The sequence below is a fragment of the Vombatus ursinus genome, unplaced genomic scaffold (genome assembly GCF_900497805.2).
Source record: "Vombatus ursinus unplaced genomic scaffold, bare-nosed wombat genome assembly UNPS02014778.1, whole genome shotgun sequence".
Taxonomy (NCBI): domain Eukaryota; kingdom Metazoa; phylum Chordata; class Mammalia; order Diprotodontia; family Vombatidae; genus Vombatus; species Vombatus ursinus.
The window spans coordinates 27,922,836-27,948,715 of NW_020954556.1; the positions used below are offsets into that span (position 1 = coordinate 27,922,836).

Sequence of the window (25,880 nt, forward strand, 5' to 3'; positions counted from 1 at the left end):
CACACACACACACACACACACACACACACACACACACACACACACACCTAGCCCCAGAAAAGGCAGCTTTGGTTCAGTGAGAATAGTACAAAGAAAAAAAAAAAGATAATTAATTAGTTACATGTTTTGTTAAAGAAGTGGGTATTAATTAACCTTAAACTTATTTACGTGGGGGAAGATGAATTGAAAATTTTAGTGAACTCAAAAATGTTTTCAAGTCTTTTTCTATTAGCAATTATATTGTGATTAGCATTTTTCTCAATGATTCCTTTGAGGTAAGAAAGATATCTAGAATGAGAAAATAGATTTCTACATTAAGTTTTCCTTTTTTGAAGCTGGAAACTCTGATATTTGGGGCTTGAGGAGGGAAACACCCTTTTATTTCCTCTGGGGGTGAAAAAACAACCTCAAGAAAAAAACTTAGAATAAACATTGGGAAAATATATTCTCTGATCAAAAATAAAAAATAACCAATTATATAAAGACATAATCATCTTTAATTGCAATAAAAAGCAGTGTTTTTGCAGAACACATATTTAATTGTATCAAATCTTAAAAATTATACCCCACTTAAATTATTATACATATATCAATGTTCAACAATAATCAAGCAAAGAAAACCTAATAAAGTAACCATTTTAGACTAGATATTAACTACAATGAGGATAATGACTTCCATGACCAATCTGCTAAAACAGTCTAGGATTTAAAAGACTAATTGAAAGGTTTTGTCACAAACTGGCACTATTCTTTCTTCTACTACAAAATGGCAAATAACTTACCTAACCTATTTATACTATACTTTTAACTAGTAAGATTTCCAACTAGTAAATGACATCACTATTTTGAAGAATCTTCTAATACAAAAGGACATTTTGTGCTAAGAATACTATTCCAGGATAAAATTCTAGTAAGTTCTACCCATCTCTGCCCTCACCACTTCCCCAAACAAGATTACAATGGAATATAACAACATTAAATCTCAGAGCTTCTTTATTACCTACCACAGATTTCAGCATGGGTGAGGGTACTAAGATAATACACAATATGGGGGGGGGGGTACACCACATAATTTAGATTCCACTCTAAGAAAACAACTTTAAAAAGTCAAACACAAATGCCTCAGCAATTCAAATCCAAACAAAAGACAGGCAGTCAAAGAGAATAGAAAGCTTGAATTAGCTTTAATCCGTCTTCAGTACATGTATGTTGAGATCAATTCTTCACTATAATAACTCAAAGCTGTTACAGATGTATGAGGTAAGATGGCAGTTTCATACATAAGAATAAATTTCATCATTCACCACTGAGTGGAGCTGTTAACCTTGGAAAAGGTTGATATGACTTTTCAAGGTTAGCCTTTAAGCCTTCTTTTGACAGGACCATAAAACATTGTAACATTAAGTAACATTAAAGCTTTCGAACATTTAAGACTACCATCCTCGTTTTACAGATGAGGAAATTGAGGTCTAATGAAATGAAATGACTTCTCCAAGGTCACAAGCAAGTTTGCATGACAGCCAGGACTAGAACCCAGCTTCATCTGGTCACTCCACAATACCATGTAGACCTTTTACTGAATTAAGAACTAGCATTTATATAATGCCTATTAGGCGCCAGTCAATGTGCTAAGCATTTAAAAAAATATCATTTGATTTTCATGATAACCATGTGGAGTAGTTGCTATTATTTTACAGTTGAGGAAACTGAGGCAGGCAAAACTTACGTGATTTATTCAGGATTACCACATCTAATAAGTACCTGAGGCCAGATTTAAACTCAAATCTTTCTAACTCCAGGCTAGCGTTGTGTATATTTTTCCATTTAGCTGCTCCCAATATATATTATGCATGTATATGTACATATATGTATTATATATTATTACACATTATATTCTATACATGTAAAACATTTTATAATCTCTTTTAAAAACTGAACTGCTCTTAACTTATTATACATGTATCAATTTTCTTTAAGAAAATTGAAGAACCAAGAGAATATTGTATATGGTCACAGCAATATTGTTTTAAGAATAACTATAAACACATAAGTCATTTTGACTATTGTAAATACCCAAATTAACTGCAAAGGACATATGAAGAAAAACACTACTGGCATTCAGAGAAATAACTGATAAACAGAAGTATGAATAGAATGATTTTACATATATATACATATTTGGGTCTAATGGTAGCCATCTCTAGGGTACGGGACCAGGGAAGAAAAAAAAAAGGAATGTACACGATAATTTTATTATATATTTAAAAGAAATAGCAAGTTGTATATAACAGATTGGCAGTTTCATGTGCAATCATTTTTTTTTAATTATACAATGTTAAGGAAGAGAAAAAGAAAATATAGGGACCTGGAAGTTCACAACAGATTTATAAAGCTACAAGAATAGTTAATTAAATAATTTTCCAAAAATGTGTCAAATGAATGAGCAAAATTCATATACAATTAGGTGGTACGGTGGACAGCTCAACAGGCCTAGAATTAGGAAGATCTGAATTCAAATCTGGCCTCAGACACTTACTACCTGTGTGACCTTAGGCAACTCACTATATCTGTCAGCCTCAGTTTCCTCAATTGTAAGATGGAGAAAATGAATAATAGCACCTATTTCCCAGGACTATTGTAAAGATAAAATGAGACATCTGTAAAGTGCTTAGCACAATGCCTGGCACATATGAGGTGTTTAACAAATGCTTGTTCTTTTCTCCTTCCCTTACTTTCTACCACTGACTGTCACATTTCAAAGACATCACAAAATCTCAGCTGGAAAGACTCTCAGCAATTACTGGATTACTGATAATATACTTGGGAAATAGTTTGCGAGAAAGAACACTAGATTTGGAGCCAGAGAATCTGTGTTTACATTCCTGCCCTGTCACTCAAAGGTTATCTGCATGGCCACCATCCCAGTTCAGTCTCTTCACCTCTCATCTGGACTATGTAACAATAGGCACCCAAGTGGTCTCTTCACCTCAAATTTCTCCCCTTTCTAGATACCCTTCCACAAAGCTGCCCAAGCAATTTTCCTAAAGCATAAGTCTGACCACAATTTTCACCTGTTCAATAAACCTGCCTAATGCCTGAACAATCATATACAAATGCATTTAAAGTCCTTCATAACCTGGATCCAATCTACCACACCAACTTTATTATACAGAGTATTTGCCTTTCTTTGTACCCCAGTATCTGACACATAGTTAAGGGAAGACTTCATTGTTGTTCAGCCATTTAAGTCGTGTTCAACACTTCATGACACCATTTGGGGGTTTTTTGGCAGAGATACTGGAGTGGTTTGTCACTTCCTTCTCTAGAGATAAACAAGGTTAAGTGACTTGCCCAGGGTCACAAAGCCCCTAAGTGCCTGAAGGCAAATTTGAAGTCAGGAAGATGAGTCATTCCGATTTCAGCCCTAGCATCCTATCCACTTTGCCACCTAGATACCTCAGAAAAGTACATAGTGACTTTATGTACTCTATATTCTAACCAAATACACCTTTCTTTCCATTCTTTACAAATGAAGTTCCCATCGCTGTAACTTTACCCAGGTTCTCTTCTGGGCCACCTTCTCTTTCCCCTTTATACTATCTCATGTGGTGAACTCATCAGCTTCGAAGGCACAATTACTATCTTTATGCAGATAATTCACAGGTCTACATATAAGACCCTAAGCTCTCTGTGTAGTTTCATTCCTACATTAGCCACTACCAGGAGGCATTTCAAACTGGATGTGGGCATGTCAAACTCAACATATCCAAAACAGAACTCATTATCTTTCTTAACTCCCCTCATATTGTCAGGTAATCCTCAACTTCTCACTCTCACCCACCCCACATATCCACCCTGCTGCCAAATTATTTCATTTCAACCTCCACAATGTCTGTGGTATAAATGCCCTTCTCTCCAATCTCACAACCACTACCCTAGTGCAAGCCCTCATCACCTCTCATCTGGACTATTATAATAATCTTCTAATTGGTCTCCTTGCCTCAAACATCTCTCTACTCCAGTCCATTCTCCTCAGCTGACAAAATGATTTTCCTGAAGTGTAAGTCTAACCAGATCACCCACCTATCAAAAACTCCAAGGTTTCCCTGTTACTTCCAGGATCAAATATAAAGTCCCATATTGAAATTCAAAGCTTTTCATAAGGACTTCCCAGGCCAAAGCCAAGATGGTGGGGCGAAGAAAGCATTCAGCCAAGCTCCCCCAACATACTTCTCCAAGCAACTTTAAAATTGTGCCTCAAATCAAATTCTGGAGAGCCAGAATAAACAAAAGTTAGGGTGAGACACTTTTCCAGCCCAAAACAACTAAGGAGGTCAGAAAGAGAGATCTCTGACACGGGGGTAAAGGCTGGACTGAAGCCCATGTGAATGAAAACACCAGTGGTGGGACAAGGTGGTGGCGACAGAAGCAGCTGCAACTGAAGGAGATCTCAAGCCAGAGATGGTGAAGGGACCTGGAAACCGGTCACCAAGAAATTTACAGGGTCTCCTGTGTTAGTACTGAATGCATAATTAGAAGATGTCCGGCAAGCCCATTGCCTATACTCACTTCAAGGTCACATTTCAAGGGCAGAGAGGAGTATTTTCGGTCAAGAGGGATCAGGGGCCCTGAGCAACAGTATCGCTTTTGGTCTCAAGGGATCAGGGACTCTAACAAGCAGTATCACTTTAGATCCCAAGGGAGCAGGGGCCCTGAGAAGCAACATCAATTGTAATCCAAAGAGACGAAGGACCCTTCCTGAGTAAGGACCAGAGCACAAACTAGGAAAGCAGAAACCACATCCCTCCCCAGATCACACCGCGTTGGAAGCACCAAAAACCTCCAAACCCACAGAACCAGCTCTGGAGAGAGAAAGGCATAAAAAGTCTGAAGCCTGGGACATTGCCCTCTTTCTCTCCATACATAAGGAACAGGGCCCAACCTTAACATAAATTCAAAGTCAAGAAATGGGGTGGAACAATGAGCAAAAAAAAAAAGAAAGAAAGAAAAGAAACCGACCATAAAAAGCTATTATGATGACAGGGCAGATCAAGACACAAACTCAGAAGATAACGGTGTCAAAACAGCTACAAGCAAAACCTCAAAGGAAGACAAAATGTTAACTGGTCACAAGCCCAACAAGAAGTCTTAAATGAGCTAAAAAAGAATTTTCAAAATCAAATAAGAATGGTCAAGGAAAAATTAAATGAGAGTGAGGGAAGAAAAATATAAATAATTAGCAATTTAGTAAAAAGAGGTACAAAAAATACTGAAGAAAATAACACCTCAAAAAAGAGATTTGGATAAATGGAAAAAGAGGTACAAAAGTTCAATGATAAAAATAACTACTTAAAAAGCAAAATTCGCCAAATGCAAAAAGAGGTACAAACATTCACTTAAGAAAATAATTCCTTAAATTAGAGTTGGGCAAGTGGAAGCTAATGACTCCATGAGACATCAAGAAACAATAAAACAAACTCAAAAGAATGAAAAATAGAAAAAAATGTGAAAAACAACTGAACTGGAAAACAGATTTAGGAGAAATGATTTAAGAATTACTGTACTACCTGAAAGCCATGATCTCCCCCCAAAAAAGAGCCAACACATCATTATTTCAAGAAATTATCAAGAAAAACTGCCCTAATATCCCGAATGAGAGGGTAAAATAGAAATTTAAAGAGTCAACCAATTACTACCCCTAAAGAGATCCCAAAATGAAAACTTCCAGGAACATTATAGCAAAATTCCAGGGTTCCCAAGTCAAAGAGAAAATACTTCAAGTAGCCAGAAATAAATCATTCAAATATTGTAGATCCACAGTTGGGGTCACAAAAGATTTTGCAGCTACCATGTTAAAGGATCAGAGGGTTCAGAGTAAGATATTCTGGAAAGCAGTTTTACAATCAAGAATAACCGACTTGGTAAAACTGAGTATAATCCTTCAAGGGGGGGAAAAAATTAATATTTAATGAAATAGAGGACTTTCAAGCATTCCTGATGAAAAGACCAGAGTTGAATAGAAAATCTGACATTCAAATATAAGGTTCAAGAGACGCATAAAAAGGTAAACATGAAAGAGAAATTACAAGGGACTGAATAAGGTTAAACTCTTTACCTTTCTATATGAGAAGATGATACATGTAACTTCTAAGAACTTTATTATTATTAGAGCAGCTAGAGGGATTTTACAAAGACAAAAGGTGTGAGAGTGACTTGATTATGTTGAGAACACGTAAAAAAAATGGATGGGTAAGAAAGAGGAATGTCCCAGGAGAAAGGGGAAGGGAGAGAAAGAAGGAGGAAAATTATGTCACATAAAAGAGGTGCGCAAGGAAGAGTTTTTACAATAGGGGGGAAATGGTGAAACATGGAGGCAGGCAAGGCTTTAACTTTACTTTCATTTAAATAGGTTCAAAGAGGAAAAATTATATATACATATATACTTATGTATGTGTGTGTGTATGTATGTATGTATGTATACACACACACACACACATACACAGATACCCAAAAACATACACACACACACACATACAATACACACACTCAATTAGATACAGAAATATATCTCACCCAACAGGGAAGTAAAATAGGAGGGAAAGGGAATAAGGAGGAAGTGGGGCAGTGGTAAGAAAAGGGAAGGTATACAAAGGAAGGCAGTGGTCAAAAGCAAAACATACTTAAGAGGAGGAGGGACAGGATAAAAAGCAAGAAAGAAAGATAAACAGAAGAAAATACGACGGAGGAAAATGCACAATTCATAATTATAACTGTGAATGTAAATGAGATCCATAAAATGGATGCAGATAGCTGAAAGGATTATAAATCAAATTCAACAATATGTTGTTTACAAGAAACACATCTGAAATATAGAGACACATAAAAGTGTTACCAAAAGGGGTTGGAGCAAAATTTATTATGCTTCAGTTGAAGGAAAAAAGGCAGGGTAGCAAAAAAATCCAGGAAGACTTTTATGAACTTATGCAAAATGAAATGAGCAGAACCAGGAGGACATTGTACACAGTAACAGTAATATTGTAAGGATGATCAACCGTGAAAGATTTAGCTACTCTGATCAACAAACAATCAAATGATGCAACACAATTCCAAAGGATGCATGTTGAAAAATGCCAACCACTTCCTGAAAGAGAACTGATAAACTCTGAGTGCAGATTGAAACACACTTTTTAAAACTTTCTTTATTTTTCTTGCTTGTGTATGTTTTCTTCTGCAACATAGCTAATATGGAAACATGTTTTGTATAATTTCATATATATATTTATATATGAGGAAGAGAAAGAGAATTCGGAACTCAAAATTTTTTAAAAAATGTTTAAAAAATTTTACATGCAACTGGGAAATATATAACAAAACATATAAAAATACACATAAAGCTTTTCTTTTTTCTTTTTTTTTGCTTTTTTGGTGAGGCAATTGGGGTTAGGTGATTTGCCCAGGGTCACACAGCCAGTAAGTTTCATCTGTCTAAAACTGGATTTGAACTCACGTCCTCCTGACTCCCAGGCTGGCGCTCTATCCACTGCGCCACCTAGCTGCCCCTACATAAAGCTTTTCATAACCTGGCCCTTCCTACTTTTTCAGTTTTACTACTCTTTACTTCTCCCCCTGCCCCCCATTTCATGTACTCTTAAGATTCAGCAATATTAACCTACTTGTTGTTCCCTATACATGACATTCCATTTTCCATTCCCATACCTTTTCACTACTAATTGTTCCCTATTCCTAGAATGTCTCTCTCCTCAACTCCACCCCCTAGTTTTCTTGGCTTACTTCAAGACTCAGCAAAAATCCCTTCTTCAAGAGGACTTCCTGGTCCCTCTTGCTATTACTGCTGTCCCCTCTGAATTTTGTCACCTGTGAAGTCTCTATATCAATAACATAACAAATCCAGCCCCTATTCCTAAGTATCATCTTACTATTTCAGGCAATGTTTCAATTTTGCTTTTGTATTCCCATCACTTAGCCGAGTGCTTAGTAAAGCTTTAATATATGCTTTTTCATTCATTCAATCGTGTCAATATCAACCCATTAATAATTCAATTTATGAACCAACCTAAAAAAATAACAGTGTATAACAGCCATGAAGATCTGACTCAAGAACACATACATCTGCTCTGAATCTTCAAACCTTAAAATATGTGAAAGATTGCAAAATTCACATAAAGCTCATATATGAAAGCATAATTCAGTACCACAACATTCTTCTCTTCCATACATTTAATCTAAACAATTTTTTTATTAAATAATTCTACTATTTTGCTATTACTCCATTAGGAAAATTCTAAGAGTTACAGATCCTATTTCATTTCCATGAGGCTCTCATCAGCTCAGACCACTTCTGCACCTTAAATCACTGATCATAGACAAACTTAAAAAACAGCTCAACCCTAGAAATTATATTCAAATATGACATTACTTAACATTGAATCATACATTTAAAGTATGAATTTTGACCAACTTACATTTTCTATGACAAACGTCCATTCTTTATCTTCAAACTCCTCAGCATGTGGATCCTAAAACAAAAATTGAATATAATTAGTTAAAAAAAATTTTTAAAGTTCCTTTGGATTTTGTTAAGCTTATAAATAAAGTTACTTCTTTTTCTACCAATACTTTTTAAGTTTGGTCCAGTCGGTAACAAAATGGGCAACCCAAAATGATCTTAAATTTTTTTTACCTTTTACCCCAATAGCCTTCCTCTAATTAAAATGACACATTACCTTTTGCCCTAAAACTTTTCAGATATTTTTGATAACAATATTTGTTTTTCCAGAATGCTTAAAATAGTCCTATTTAGAGATTAAGTTGGTCAACAAATTTAGAAAATAATGTAAAAAAAATCAAAGACGTTCTGAAACTATCTCCTGAATTATAGGAAGTTACATAGATATTTCAAAATCCTCCTTTGGTATTTCAAAAGATCTGTAACTGTATCAATAGTATCTTTGAGGTATAATGAGTTAAATCTATAGTTTTAGGTCTGGAAGTTCACAAAGTACCTTGAATCTACAGATCTAAGTTATTGAGTTGGACAATGGAAGGGGAGAGGGGAGAGAGAGAGAAAAGGGTACACGGGCAAGGGAAGGGAGAAATAAGTGAAAGCGGCATTATATTCACACAGAATATTTCAGTGCCCAACTCTGTACCTTTGCACGTCCCCTCATGCCTGGAATGTTCTCCCCTATCGTCTCCATTTTTTAGAATTTCTAGTTTCTTTGAAAAAGAACTGAACCCAAGTAACAGCTTTTACATGAAGCCTTGCTGGTCGCCCAATGTGTTAGTGCTTTCTCTCACAAAATCACCTTGAATTTATTTTGTACATTTGTTGCATGTAATAATATATGTATATGTTGTCTCCCTTTGTAAACATAATCTTGTGACATGAATGGTTTTATTTTTGTCTTCATTTCAGCAGTTACTAGCACACAGCAGACACTCAATGTTTGCTAATTGATTGCTCCACCCAACCACCACCTTTCAAAATCCTTTTTTTTTTCTACAACTGCCATAAATATTTATTAAGTACCTACTAGGTATAAAGTACTATCATAGACACTGCAGGATATATACAAATAAGGTTCAGTGCCTCAAAAGAACTGAAAAATCTAGCAGACTTAGGCATAGACACTACTCCTTCAATGAAGTCTCTAAGGTACAGCTTCGCCATTTATTATTTCTACAATTGCAAAAACAAAAATCTCTATAAACAAGGAATGAAATCAACTAGTCTTTTTTGCATTCTTCCTTCCACCCTTCATTATCTACTTTGTTTACTACTGAACTAAAGACAGATACTGAAACACTGTAGCTTGATTTCATAGCTCCCTCCAAACTGGTGCCCAGTCATTAAAAAGTAATTTTTACTTACTAAAAAAAAGGTAATTTCCAATCATTTAAAAAGGTTTTAATACACAAAATTAAGGTGGAAACTTACTTGGAAACAAGAAAAATACTGGCATTTCAAAAACTGATTTCTGTATTTATGAATGACTCAATGACAATTTACAGACTATGGACATAATGATTCATTATTAGCACAAAGCAGTTCTTATGTTAGTTACAGATTTAAAGAAAACAACACACAGTTAGGTTATAAATATGAAAAAGTAGCAGGAAGGGGACTACTGAAGAATTTTTACTTGAATACTGAAATTTTCTGGTCAAAAATAGGGTCCCAGAACAGTCAGGAAAAGATACAGAGAATTTTATTTTAGTATTCCTTTTCTCTTAGGACTCAAGACAAAGATGGAAAAAAAAAGCTTCATTTCAAAATACTCATATAATGATACTTTTTAAGTAGACTAGATCTGACAGAAGTAAAAAGACTATTCTGCTTCAATAGGACAAGTCAGAGAAAGCACACTAATATAGCAATCAACCATTTTCTCCCCAAAAATGTTGTCAACAGAGCAGCCCTAAAGGGTCCACAGGTGATTGTATGTCCAAGGAAGATACTCCTAATATTTTCAGTGGTACTTCCTAGACTATTTCCTCAAGATAGGTAGTATCACATTTCAAGTATCACTCACAAAATCATGGTCACTTGGTATTATTTCCTCAAATACATCACTATCTATCTGGAAATCTGCTTCATTTTTACCATTCTATTCAGATAAATATTTTACTAACTACCTTACAGGGGTCATATAACCTACATATGATTGTCATGAAGAAACACTTTATGAATGTTGTCATTATTTGTCTTTCTTATTCAAAGAGGACCAATGACATCACAGGGTGATGCCTTGATTCATGCATGACTGGATTTAAGTGAGACAGATTTGGGGGCAGCTAGGTGGCGTGGTGGATAGAGCACCGGCCCTGAAGTCAGGAGGACCTGAGTTCAAATCCGGCCTCAGACCAAAACACTTGACACTTACTAGCTGTGTGACCCTGGGCAAGTCACTTAACCCAAATTGCCTCACAAAAAAAAAAAAAAAGTGAGATAGATTTGCACTTTAGGAAAATCACTTTGGTGCTTGAATGGAGAATGGATTTGAATCAGGGAGACGCTTGAGGAAAGCAAACACACCAGCAGGCTACTACAATAATCTAGGTATAAAATGATGATGGCCTACACTAGAGTGGTGGCAGTATTAGAGGAAAGAAGGGGATGTATTCAAGAGATATTGCAAAAATGACATCAATAGAACCTGACAACAGCTAGGATGGGGGAGGTGAGAGAGAGAGGAATCCAAGATGACTCTTATGTGAGCCTGAGGGACTACTAGGAAGATGCTGTTGCCTTCTAAAGTAATACAGAGTATAAGATGTTTACTGGACATGCAATTAAAGATGTCTGAAGGGATGTTGGAGATGCAAGATTAGAAGTCAACAGATTGGGATAGGAAAAGTAGATTTCAGAATCATCAGCAAAGAGGTGGTAATTAAATCCATGGGAGTTGATAAGATCACCAAGTGAAATAAGAAGGAGAAAGAGGATTCAGGATATAATCCTGAGGGATATTTATGTTTAGAGGGCATGAACTGGATGAGATCCAGAAAAGGAGACAGAAAAGAAGCATTCAGACAGGTAGGAGGAAAACCAGGAGAAAGTGCTGTCCTGAAAACCTACAGAAAAGAGAGTATTCAAAGAGGAGAGTGTGATCAACAGTGTCAAGGCTGCAGAGAGGTCAAGGAGAACAAGGATTTAGAAAAGGCCATTGGATTTGGCAACTAAGAGATCATTACAGAAAGTTATTTCTGTGGAATGATAAGATCAGAAGCCAGATTTTAAGGAGATAAGAGATTGAGAGGACAGAAAATGGAAGCACTTTCCATAGATGGCCTTTTCAAGGAGCTTACCTATAAAGGACAAAAGATAAATAAGATAATAGTTAGCAGGGATGGAAAGATCAAGCGAGAGTTTTTTTCAGGATAAGGGAGACATGGCACATTAACAGACAGCAGGAAATGAACCAGGAGACAGGGAGAGATTGAAAATAAATCAAAGAGTGGTGATGACAGAGGGGGCAGTCTGTTGGAGGAGATGGGATGGAAAGCGATCACTTGAATAAGTAGAGGGGTTAGCCTAGGTAAGGAGTAAGGACACTTCATCACATGAGACAGGGGTGAAGAAGAACATGGCAGAAGGCATCTAAGTGATAGAAGACGAGGAGGAGGGGAGAAGAGGGAGTTCACAGCAAATGGCCTCAACTTTTTTCTGTAAAATATGAGGGATGATTCTCAAATGAGAGACTGGGGCAAGGGGGAACCATGAGAAGTTTAAGGAAAGATGAAAAGTTTTGGAAGAGCCACTGTGGAGAGTGGGATAGTGAGCTGATAAGGGAGGTATAGGAAGATTGTCTAGCAGCAGTAAGGGTCCAGTTGAGGTCATATAACATAAATCTGTACTAGACCCAGGCAGAAAAGTTCCATGATTTTCTCCACCTTCATTCCATAGCACATATATAGGGACAAAAGCAAAGGCAACAAATGGTGGGAGTGATCCAAGGTTGAGGCTTGATTTGACATAATCAGCGATATGATAAAGGGGCTAGGAATTCAGGAGAGGAAAAGTGTAGAGTTAAATTGGTTCACCAAAGGGTCAAGATGGAGAGAAGAGGATTGAGTGACTAGTGCAGGAAAGACAGCCTAGGAGAAAATTGAGGGGTCAAGAGATTGGAGGTCATGGTAAGGATGAAGAGTAAGATAATGTAAAGGAAGTCAGAGGGAAAGGTAAAAAGCCAACAGGTTATGGTCAGATAAGGGAATTTCAGAATTCTTGAACATGGAGGTGGTACAACTGTGGTGATGGTAAGATAAAAGGTATGACCATTTTTGTGTGTGGCTAGGTGGCTGAAGGAGTAGCTCATGGGAAAGTAAGTAGGTTAAAGAACTGAGTGGCTAGGGCATTTGAGGGAGAATCAATATGTATGTTGAAGTCCCCTTGTATGAGAGGGGCAAGAGTTGGGCAAGAGAGGGGCAAGGAAAGAAAAATTATAAACCAGGTATCCAACTCATTGAGGACAGAACGCAAGTGATCTAGGAGTCTGTAGAAAACTGCTACTAGAATTTTGAGTGGGTAGTAGATATGAATAGCATGAACCTCAAAGGAAGGGAAATCACTAAGTGAAGGAGGAGGAGAGAGAACCTGGAAATGGCAATGTGAAACAAAGACCATTCCAACTCCTCTGCCTCAACCAGCAAGCTGAGGAGAATGAGTGAAGATGCAGTCAGTACTGGAAAGGGAGGCTGTGTCATCAAGGGAAAGCCAGGATTCAGTAAAAGCTAGTAGATGGAAGCAGTGGGAAAGGAATAGGTGTAAGACGAAGGGAAGTTTGTTGCTTATGGAACAGGCATTCCAGAAGGCACACTGGAAATAGATTCTTCTCTGTCTCTACAATACATGCCAAAATTCTATGATACAATAATAAATAAAAGAATACCAAGAAACTATCATTCATTTTTTCCTTAATCTATTTCCATGAAAACAAAATAAAGGACTAATATTATATGACATGAACTGACCAATATATGCTTAAAGTTTTTTTTAATATTTTCCAATATTTTAAATATTCTACTGCTTTTGTTTGTAGGATTGATCTAATTCATCTTGGAAAAAATGTATTTCTCTTTGGCCCAAACGGTCCACACTTCTTTTCCTAAAGCACAAAAAAAATTAGTTCTTTTCCTTTTTTCATAGCACAAAAGATTAAAATATAAGTTTAATCTTAAGGTTTTTTTTTTAAACCAACAATTTGGGGGGCAAGGGTCTGGACCTGTGATTTCATCATTTTAAGGAACTCTTGGTATAAAAACTTCCTTTAGTAATTGCAGATTAGCAACTAGTATATATGTAATAATTTCAGAGAACTGCCCAGCACTCTGAGGGGTTAAGCCAATTTATCTACAGTCAGACTATGAATCAGAGGCAAGAATGGAACACAGGTCTTTCTAACTTCAAGCCTAGTTCTCAATTCATCATTCCATACTGCCTCTAAACTTTAATTGAAAGAAAAAATGCAATTATTTTAATTGTATAAATGTTACATAAAACAGCAACAAATGTTAAATCTGAAATACATACTTTATACCACATTATCAGTCAGCAGAATGAAGATCTACTTAACCAGGACACCAGAGCTTATGAATACATAATACATGCATGCACGCATACATACACACACACATATATGCACACATATATATTCTTATATATTTGTATATGTGAGCATAAATACATGCATATATGCAAGCACATGCACATATATGTGTATATGTACATAAATAAATATGTCTGAGTTGATAGATATATATCTACACACACATATGGGTGGGTGCCAGGGGAGAAGGTAAGCCTAAAATCAATGTATCATATTCCTCCCTTAAAAACCTGTTGTCTCTAACAGCAATTATATTCATTATAATGACTGGGCTTTAATAGGAAGAATAGACTGTTACAATACTGAGAATCATAATTATACAATAATACATTTTGCAATGTATCAAATGAATCAAACAGCAAACATTTAATAAGCATCTACTATATACCAAAAACTGAGCTAAGAAGCTGATCACACAATGACAAAAATTATACAGTTGCAGCCCTCAAAGAACTTACATTTGAAAGAAACCATTATTTCTCTCTTGTATTAATAACTAATTATTGTATTAGAACCAAGGTGTTTTTTTTTTCCCTTTTCTACTTCCTTATCCAGAAATCAACCAGTGTGGGAAATCTTTCTTAAAGATTTACTCAAGCCAAGATCTAATCAGACAGTAAAAGAAATTCTAAGTTTAAGTTTACGGGTGCATTCCTGCTCAGACAGGTCTGGGAAAGTACTGATTCTCCCCTCTGTCAGACAGGTGATATGTAAATTGATACATCTCTTTGACCAAGACTCAGGAGACCCGAGTCACTACTCCAACACCCTCATTGTAATACAGTCCAGCTTTACATTTTAATATTCATTTTCTCATTAATCATTACCCAATCAGAGTTGACTGTCACCCTCCGGAACACCTGCTCTTCCAAGGGAACAGAAACGGTGAGCCTACCGCCATATAAGGTTTTTGGTTTACATCCTTTTATTAATAAACAAGCTGGCATTATTAACAAATTGATTAAATTACCCAGAAATTATGTCCCTCCAACTTTTTAAAATGCCACACATTGTATTAGGAAAAACAAAATGTACAAATGAAACTCACCTTAAATAGAGTCACAGTGATTTCAATGTTTTCAGGAACAGGCCACACAACCACACCACGGTAAGGATTTTTTATTCCAGGTTGCCAACTATGAGCCTACAGAAAAAAATAACAACAACAATAATAATAATAATAATAATAAATGTATATATGTTAGTTTCACGAGAAAGCACAGCAGAAATGTTATTCCCACTCAGTCCCTATCACATAGGTCGTTTTTACTATATTATTTTAATCTACAAAATAATTAAATATGTATTATACCACTTAGCCATTCTTAAAAATCCATAGTCCATCATCAACTGAAATCATATGAGTAAAATGAACGGTAATTCAATCCACAAGTTAGTAAACTGCATCATTATTTGTAGTCCAATATTTATACAAAAGAGAACAGACCCTCTAATTGCATTTATTCATATAAAATTATAAATTTCTGGAGAAACTAATAACAATAATAACAACTAACATTTCTATAACACTTACTATGTGCCAGGAACTGTGCTAAGTACTTTATAATTATTATCTCATTTGATCCTCACAGCAACCCTGCGATAACAACCTAAGTGCTATTATCCTTCCCATTTTACAGAGTAGGAAACTAAGGCAGAGGTTAAATGACTTGCCCAGCATCACACAGCTAATAAGTGTCAGGCTAGATATGAACTCATGTCTTCCAGAATCCAGGCCCAACACTCTATCTACTGTGTCGGGTAGCTGCCCCTATTAAATATACACTGAGAATATCTTCTGTTAGACTTTACAATCTGAATAAAACAATACCCAAAACAAAGACAAACAAAACTTGTTTGAATGTAAAAGAAACAGACTGACAAAACTTCTTTGGGGTAGGGGAGCAAGGACTAGTACTAGGTGGGGTATGGAATATCTATATTTTATTGATTACATGTGACTTCTGCATATAAAATGAATTATCCCAAGGTCAGAAGCCAGAATGCAGAAGGTTTAGAAAACAGTGAGAGGAGAGGAAGAGGATATAGGAGTGTAGACTGCTTTCTCAAGGACTGTAGCTTAAAAATGGAAGGAGACATACATACATATTGACACTGTCAAATACTCTAGCTTTACAGTTCCTCAGTCTACTTAGTTATGACCTACTTCTCCATTTCACCTTAAAAGGGATAATCAAACTCTTGCTTATGCCTTCACCCACAGGTGTTCTACTTCCATGTTCATAAACTCCAAAATTCCTTACCTGATTATAAATTTTCATCATTCCATCTTTCCCTCTGCTTCAGGAACCCTAACCCCTTTGTCTTTTCCAGGCAAGCACTCTTGAAATGGCTAAATACTTCTCTCTTTCCAATCTTGACCCCTTGTTGAATCAGGTCAACTTCCAAACTATCTGCCATGTTTGAATGTCATTCCCCCTTGACCTATCATCAATTATGCCTTGTGAAACCTCAACTTTGAAATGCTTCCACTATCCACACATGGAACTAAAAAGAATTCCATGTAAATCTTCAATGAAGCAAAGCAATCCTTGCTTGCTTCATAGGTAATACGTTTTCATCTTAAATCATTTCCTTCCTGACTCCTTCAGTTTTCTGGTTTTCAATAAGACCTTGCTCACTCCTAATGACACTGCCTTCATGACCAACCTTTCTAGCACTGGTTGGACTATCATTTATTCATCCAACTCAGTGATCAAGGGGAGAAGTTGGAATATTCCTTGCTCCCCATTGCCAATTTCAGCCTTTTCCTCTATCATCATCTCTCAGGAATCTTTTCTTCTTTGAGGTTCACTCAATCCATTTCTACCACCTAATCAGAATTCTGGTAGTTGCTCCACAGGGACACTCATCTTCTTTTTTCTTCAATGAGGTCAGTCATTGGCTCACAGTCTTTCTCTTCTCTTCAACTCTTGCCCTTATACTAGGGAGATTCAACACACACATACACACACACACACATATGTAGATATGTATGTATGTATATGCATATATATACACATATATACACACACACACACACATATATATATATATGTATTGACAGTCCCTCAAATACCCTAATCTCTCAGTTCCTCAACTCACCTCATTTCACATGATCTAGTTCTCTATCCTAACTTAGGTATACTCACAGATGGCATACTTTTGATCATGGCATAATGCATGAATGAATGTCTACTATGTTCATGTACTCTGATATTCCTTTATCTAATCAAAATCTGTTATGATTCCACCTCTCCCTCTGCCTTGCATCCTCAAACACTGTTTAGTATCCTCACAGTGACCTCCAATCTCTTGATCTGTCAGTTCTTTCCCAGGCTATCACCCAAGCTACACTCTCCACCCTTCTCCATCTAAATCCTATGGTGAACGGGCTCAATTCTACACTGATCTTCTCTCAAGTTACCTTCTCCCTTATAATATTACCTATCTTTCCCTCTTAAGCCTCAGCCTTGGATTACATCCACTGCCTTTGCTCCTGAATGAAGTTGAAGAAAATCACAAAACTATGCTGACTGGGTCCACTAACAAACTTACACTACATAACCTCAGCTGGGTCCTCACTATTCCAACAAATCTTTCCATACCTTGTCTAATTAACTCATCATCCCACTTACCACAGAGGCTTTTCCATGTTTTTCATCCTTTCTCAAATCTCACCCTTCTCCCACCCTTGCCTCACAATTTACTGAAAAAAAATCAAGGCCATTTGCTGAGGGCTTTCTTTTGACATTGTTCCCCATACTGGAGACAGGACCTCATCTCCTCACATCTGGATTACTACAATAGTCTGCTAGTTGGTCTCCCTGACACAAGTCTCTTCCAACTCAATCCAGATTTCAGGGTCTCCAGACACTCATCATTCTGCAAGATGGAATCAACTCTGAAACTCTTACCTCCTCAGCACTCCCTGCCCCTGGGTCCCCTACCTCCCTATGACCAGAAAGGGTGGAATGTGGACATTGGAAACTGTCTTCCTGATCCTCCAAAATTTAAGAAAGACTCTCAGGGAATTCACCTCATCACCTGGATGCTTCTTTGACTTCAGGGTCTCCAGAAACTCATCATTCTGCAAGATGAAATCAACTCTGAAACTCTCACCTAAGTTCATTTCCCTCTGGAGCTACAGCATTTCATCATACTCTCCACAGCAATAACCTCTACTACTCCTTATTTCTCATCTCCACCATTTAAGCTTCTTTGTATGTGTTGTTCCTCCATTAAATAGTGAGCTGCTTGAGCACAGGGACTATCTTATGCCTTTCTTTATATTCTAAGCCTGGCACACTGGAGATACTTAATAAATGTTGATTGACTCTGACTCCTTTGATTGATATCATAACCAAAATGCAGAGCTCTCACATCAAAGCAAAACTATTGCAAACATCCAGAAAAAAAGCAGTTAAAGTACCAAGGAACTACTGCCAGGATCAAAAAGACACCTAGCTGTTCGTATTATAAACAAGAGGAGTTATTAGAATATAATAGGCCAAAAGACAAAAGATACAGGCTTATAAATAATAATTTATTCGGCAAAGCTGAGTATAATCCTACAGAGGAAAAAAAATGAACCTTGAATGGGAGAAGACTTTCAAGCATTTCTGATTAAAAGACGACAGAGGAATAGGAACTTTGAAATACAAAGACAAGACTCCAGAAAAACCTAGAAAAGTAAATTTATCTGAGTAATTGAAAGGAAATATATGATTTTCCGTAACTGGGGTACATGAGAAAAATATATAAATATGGTAGAAGGGGTAGGGATAGTGAACATCAGATAAACCTCACTCACCTAAAATGAACAGAGTAGGGTTCAAAACACACACACATACATACACATACATACATACATACACACACACACACACACACACACACACACACACACACACACACACACACACACACACACCCCAAGAGTTTGGTGCATCAAACTTACAAGGGAAATGAGTAAAATGGGGGAGGGGAAAGAGCATAATATTGGGAAGGGCATAGTAATAAACAAAATAAATGATCTGACCCTGAAGAAGAAAAAAAGGGTCGAAAGAAAAGAACTAGAACCTAAGGAAATATTTTAGACTGCTTTTTAGACAACTGGGAAATGGCTGTACAAATTGTTGTAAATGAATTAAGAGAATATTATTGTGCTATAAAAAATGATGGGGGGAAATGATTTCCGAGAATGCTGAGAAATACTAACTGATACAGTGAAGTAAGAAGAATCAGCAGCATATGTAAGGCCAGCAACACTGTAAAGAAAAACAACTTTGAAAGAATTAAGAAATCTAATCACTGTAATAACTAATTATGCCTCCAGAAAAGCTAAGATGAAGTGCTAGACATAAAGGGGGGAGAGAGAGAGAGAGAGAGAGAGAGAGAGAATTTTTTTTTTAACATGTTCACTGTGGGGCTTCCTTTGCGTAACTCTACATTGGAGTAAGAGTTTAGGAGACAGTAGTTAGCAATAGTGATAGTGATGCTTAAAAAAAGGGGTCATTGAAATTTTTGAGGTTCAGAAGACAAATGAATAAGACAGTTCTGACAGTATTATGTAGAATTTATTACATGCATTTTTTAAAAAATGAAAGATTTGTGGTATCAGGTAGAATATTCTGTGTATTGTTGTGTCTGTAAATGTTCTTTTCTTTGTTTTTTATGTTTAGAATAAAATATATATATATCATTTCAAGATCTATGATCTACCTTCCAAACTTCTCTTATAACTGAAATTGCCAAAACTAATGACTTTTTCTAAATCTTCATCCTTTTTGACCTCTCTATAACCTTTGACACATCCTCTTCTCCTGGATACTGTCTCCTCTAGATTTTCATGAAACTGCTCTTTCTCGTTTCTTCTCCTACTTATCTGACCACTCCTTCTCAGTCTCCTTAGCTGGATCTTCATCCAGGATATGCCCAAGGTAGGAAACAGAAAGGTACCTATAGATTGAGATTATAAATAAGGAGAAAGAAGGGGAGATAGGAATTGGGAAAGGCAAACAATAACTGAGCATTTATTATATGGAAGGCACAGCACCAGACTAGTCTCTGAAAAAATAAGAGTGCAGGGAAATGAAATATTATATATAGGAAATTGTCTGCCTAGGAGGAAGTGTATATGAAGGAGAATAATAGAAATTAAGTCTGGAAAGACAGATTAGAGCCAGATTCTGAAAGGCTTAAAATGTCTGTCAGAGGAGTTTGTATTTGGTCCTAGAGGCAACAGGGAGACAGTAAACCTTCATAATCAGGGGTGTAAAATGATCAGACCTATGCTTTAGTAATCTCAATTTGGAAGCTGTGTGAAAAATGGATTTTAGAGAAAAGACATTAGCAGCAGGAAGGACAATTAGAAGACTACTGCCAGGAAGCATGTAAGGAAGGTCTGAATTAGAATGGTGACCATAAAAATGGAAAGAGGGGACAGGTATGAGAAATGCTGTAGAGGCAGAATCAACGAAACTTACCAACTGACTGGACAGCAGAGGAGAGAGTGGGAAAAAAAGAATGGACGATGACATCAAGTTTGTAAACCCGAGCAACTGAAAGAATGATGGTGCCCTTGTCAAATATGGGGAATTTAGGAGAATAGGTAAGTTTAGAAGGTTGTAGCATACTCAAAAGCCTCAAACCTGAATATTACAAATAGCATGTTATTCAAATTAAGCTCACTGAGGACTTCCAGGGGCAGAGTAAAGATAGCGTAGGAGAGGAAGCACTCAATCAAGTCCTTCCAAAAGACCTCTCCAAACAATTTTAAAATAACACCTCAAATCAAATTTTGGAGTGCCAGAGCCAACAAAAATGTCAGGGTGAGACACTTCCTCAACCCAAGACAAGTTAGGAGGCAGAAGGAGAGATCTGTGACATGGTGGTGAAGTCTGGCCCAGAGGCCATGTGGATGAAACGCCAGTTGTGGGACTATGGGGTGGGGACAGAAGCAGCAGCAACTTAGGAAGCTCTCAAGCCAGAGACAGGAAAGAGACAATTGGCCACAAAGAGATTACAGGGGACTCCTGTGCTAGCACTAGATGCAGGACTTGGAAGGCGTCTGGCAACTCTATTACCTATACACACTTCTGGGTCATAGTTCAAGGTAAGAGAAGAGTATTTTGAGCCAAGAGGGAGCAGGGGCCCTGAAGAACAGTAGCACTTCTGGTCCTAAGGAAGCAGAGGTCCTTAAGAGCAATGTTGATTGCAACCCCAATAAGTCAGGGGCCCTTCCTGGGCAATGACCAGAGCTCAGACCAGGAGAATGCTGACCAGACTGCTCTCCAGGTTACATCACCTTAGAAGCACTCAAAACTTCAAAACACCCAGAACTAGCTTTGAAAAGAACAATGTGGAAAAACCATGAAGCCAGGGACAGTGACCCTCGCCCTTCACATATAATGAACGGGACCTAACTTTAACATAAAGCTCAAGATCAAAAAGTAGGGCAGAAAAATGAGCAAACGACAAGAACAAAAAAGAACCCCAACATTAAAAGGTACTATTGTGACAGAGAAAATCAAGACATAAACTCAGAAGAAGATAATGAAGTCAAAATAGCTACAAGCAAAGTCTCAAAGAAAAAAATGTTAATTGAACAAAAGCTCAACAAGAAGTCCTGGAAGAGATAAAAAAGTATTTTCAAAATCAAATAAGAGAGATAGAGGAAAAATTAGGCAAAGAAATGAGAGTAAAGAAAGAAAACTATAAAAAAGACAATTAACAACTTGGGGGAAAGAAGTATAAAAAATATTGAAGAAAACATCTTTGTAAAGAGAATTGGCCAAATGGAAAAAGAGGTACAAAAATTCACTGATGAAAATAACTTCAAAAAATAGAATTGGCCAAATGCAAAAAGAAGTATAAACACTCACTAAAGAAAAAATTCCTTAAAAATTAGAATTAGGCAAGAAGAAGCTAATGACCCCATGAGACATCAGGAAACAATAAAACAAAGTCAAAAGAATGAAAAAAAATAGAAGAAAATGTGAAATGTCTCATAAAAACAACTGAACTGGAAAACAGATCTAGGAGAGATCATTTAAGAATTAGTATATTGCCTGAAAGTCATGATCAAAGAAAGAGCTTAGACATCATATTTCAAGAAATTATCAAGGAAAACTGCCCTGACATCCTAGAGTAAAATAAACACTGAAAGAATCCACCAATCACCACTTGAAAGAGATCCTAAAATGAAAAGTACCAGGAATATATTATAGCAAAATTCCAAGGTTCCCAGGTCAAAGAAAAAATACTTCAAATAGTCAGAATGAAACTGTTCGAATACTGTCAGTCAGGATCAAGCCACAGTCAGGATATCAAGCAAGATTTAGCAGCTACCATATTAAAAGAGCAGAGCGGTTGGAATATGATATTCTAGAAGGCAAAAGCGCTAGAATTACAACTAAGAATAACCTATCCAACAAACTGAGTATAATCCTTCAAGGGAAAAAAATGGACATTTCACAAAATAAAGGACTTTCAAGTATTCCTGATGAAAAGACCAGAAGTGAATAGAAAATCTGACACTCAAATACAAGACTCAAGAGAAGCATAAAAAGGTAAATATGAATGAGTAATTATAAAAGACTAAATAATGTTAAACTGTGTATATTTCTATAGAAGATGATACATATAATTTCCCAAAACTTTACCATTATTAGGGCAGTTAAAAGGCGTCTACATAGCTTGTGTGGTTATGAATCATTTGTATTGGGATGATGTCAAAAAAAAATGAGAAAGAGGGATGCACTAGGAGAAGGAGGAAGGGAAATGGAGAATGGGGAAAATTAACTCTCATAAAAGAGGCACACAAGCAAAAGCATATATAGTGAAGAGAGGAGTTGGGGGTGGGTGGAGTGGTGGCAGACAATGCCTGAATCTCATTCTCATCGGAATTGGTTCAAAGAGGGAATGATATATACACACATATTACATATAATATATATAATATATAAAAAAGGGTGGATTAAGGGAGGCAGTGGTCAGAAGCAAACGGACATTTGAGGAAGTATAAGATAAATAGAAGAAAATAGGATGGAGAGAAATACACAGTAATCATAACTGTGAATGTTAATGGGATAAGCTAACCCATAAAACAAAAACAGATGGCAGAATGGATTAGAAATCCGAATCCAACAACATGGTGTGTACAAGAGACACACTTGAAACATAAAGACACACACAGAGTTAACATAAAAGACTGGAGCAGCATCTATTATCCTTCAACTGAAGCAAAAAAGGCAAGAGTAGCAATCATGATATCAGACAAAGTAAAAGCAAAAATAAACTTAATTAAAAGAGATAATGAGGGAAACTATATTTTACCAAAAGGTACCAAAGACAATGAAGTAATATTCAAAAATTTTACACCAAGTTTCTCTGATAAAGGTCTCATTTTTCAAATATATAGAGAAATGAGCCAAATTTATAAAAATATGAGTAATTCTTCAAATGACATATGATGAAAATGTGTTAACAGGCAGTTAAATGCTCTAAATTGCTATTGATTAGAGAAAAGTAAATTAAAACTCCGAAGTACCACCTCACCTCTTTCAAAAATGACAAGTGCTGTAGCGGACAAGGGAAAATAGGTACATTAATGAATTGTTAGTGGAGAATTGATACAACCATTCTGGAGAACAAGTTGGAACTATGCCCAAAGAGCTATAAAGCTGAGTACAACCTTTGATCCAGCAATACCATTACTAGATCTGTACCCTAAAGAGATCAAAGGAAAAGGACTTATAGCTATAAAAATATTTATACCAGTTCTTTTTGTGGTGGCAAAGAATTGGAAATTGCTCATTAATTGGGGCCTGAACAAGCTGGGGTATTCTTGTTGCCGTTGTTTGTCCTTCATTTTCAAAGAGGACCAATGACATCACAGGATGACGTCTTGACTCATGCATGAATTGGATTTAAGTGAAGAGAGCCATCCAAGTCCAGTGGCAAGACAAAAGTCAAGGCAACTGGTTATAGCCTGGAATGCAGTGGATGACCTTGGCATCTTTGATGTCTCACTAAGCTCTAAGTGCTCCACAGCACCTGCTTCATCTGTTCTCATGGCCATCAGAACAAACTGTTCTCACCTAACCATTCCACTGGGGGAAGTCTTCACATGCTTAGGGTAGACATCCCCTCCCCGGTTTGAGGCCTACCAGTTACTCCCAACCTCATTTAGCCTGTCTGCCAAAATGATTTTACTGGGGTGTGACCACTGTGCATGCTACTACAGCTTCTTGGAGTCACAGGTAAGGGCTGAATGCCAGGTGGAAACCAAAGGTGGATGAGCAGCCCTGAAAAGGGTTCAGCAAGCCCTCATACCAGAGGTTCTAGTTTTCCTTGAACACCTTGAAAGCTGCATACATGCCAGTTGTGATATATGATTATAATGGAGTTCTATTGTGCTATAAGAGATAATGGAGGTGGTTTCTGAAAAACCATGGCAAGACCTATATGAACTGATGTAAAATGAAGTAAGAAGAATCAGAAAAACAGTACCAGTAATGTTGTAATGATGATCAGTTGTGAAAGACTTTCCTATTCTAATCAACACAATGATTCAAGACAATCCCAAAGGATTTATAATAAAAAATGCTATCCACTTCCAGAGAGAGAACTGAAGAATTAATTCTGAATACAAATTGAAGTATAATTTTCTTGCTTCATTTTTTTCTGCAATGTAGCTAATACAGATATGTTTTGGATGATTTTACATATATAATTGACACTTGCTTTCTCTGGAACTCAAAATTTTAAAAGAATATTAAAAATAAAGAAATTAGAAATAAGAAACATCAAAGAAATAAGGGGGTTTAAATGGACTTCCAGCTCAATATGAGTCTATAGAGTGATGACAGACAAAAAAGTTAATGCAAACTTAGACTACATTAAAAAAATAATATTTTTCAAGACTAGAGATGTTCTGGGGCAGCTAGGTAGTGCAGTGGATAGTGCACTGGCCCTGGAGTCAGGAGGGCCTGAGTTCAAATCCGCTCTCAGACACATAACACTAAGTAGCTGTGTGACTCTGGGCAAGTCACAACTCCAAATGCCTCGTCCCCTCCTCGACAAAAAAAAAGACTAAGGTTGCTCTAAAACTGCTATACTATGCCCTAGTCAGATGACTTGTGAGGAATTGTGTCCAGTTACATGCACTACACTTTAGGAAAGACAATGATAAGCTGGAGGCCATCCAGAAAAGGACAACAAAGTTGGTGAAAAGCCTTGAGATCATATGATAAAAAGATAGGTGAAGAGAATTATGCCAGCTGCTCAGCATAGAAACGAGAAGATGTAAGGAGGTCATGATAGCTGTCTTCAAGTCTATCATAAGGAATAGGAATTAGATGTGTATTCTTGGCTCCAGAAGTCAGATATAGTAATACTTGTAAGGGGCAGAGACACAGATTTAGGCATCATGTAAAGCAAATATAGCTATTCAAAAGTGGCTGTCTCAGGAGGTAATAGGTTTCATACGAAAAACCAGGGATTCCCTCATTATAAAAACTGAGAATGTGACCTCAAATTCCAAGAGAAACAACCTAAAAACTGAGATACTATTATCAGCAACATTATACTAAAAAGAACAATATATTTGGAGCTGGAAGATCTACATTTGAAATCTGGCTGTACTTGAGTGTTAATAGACAACTTTCTTTTCCTCTCCAGGTTTCATTTGAAGCAAATGATCTCTAAGGTTCTCCAATTCTGAATCCTTCAAGTATACAGCACTGA

The 25,880-nt window shown here is 36.7% G+C and overlaps 1 protein-coding gene across 7 annotated transcripts in view; it reads right to left on the reverse strand.

Moving 5' to 3' along the window:
- Positions 1 to 25,880, reverse strand: part of EHBP1 (EH domain binding protein 1) — a 392,318-nt gene that overhangs the window by 292,857 nt on the left and 73,581 nt on the right. For all 7 annotated transcript variants that reach the window (XM_027865114.1, XM_027865118.1, XM_027865117.1 and 4 more), the window contains exons 4-5: positions 15,178 to 15,273; positions 8,484 to 8,537 (exon numbers count right to left, since the gene is read on the reverse strand). In XM_027865114.1, coding sequence (XP_027720915.1) covers positions 8,484 to 8,537; positions 15,178 to 15,273 — 150 coding nt within the window. The remainder of the gene's footprint in view (positions 1 to 8,483; positions 8,538 to 15,177; positions 15,274 to 25,880) is intronic.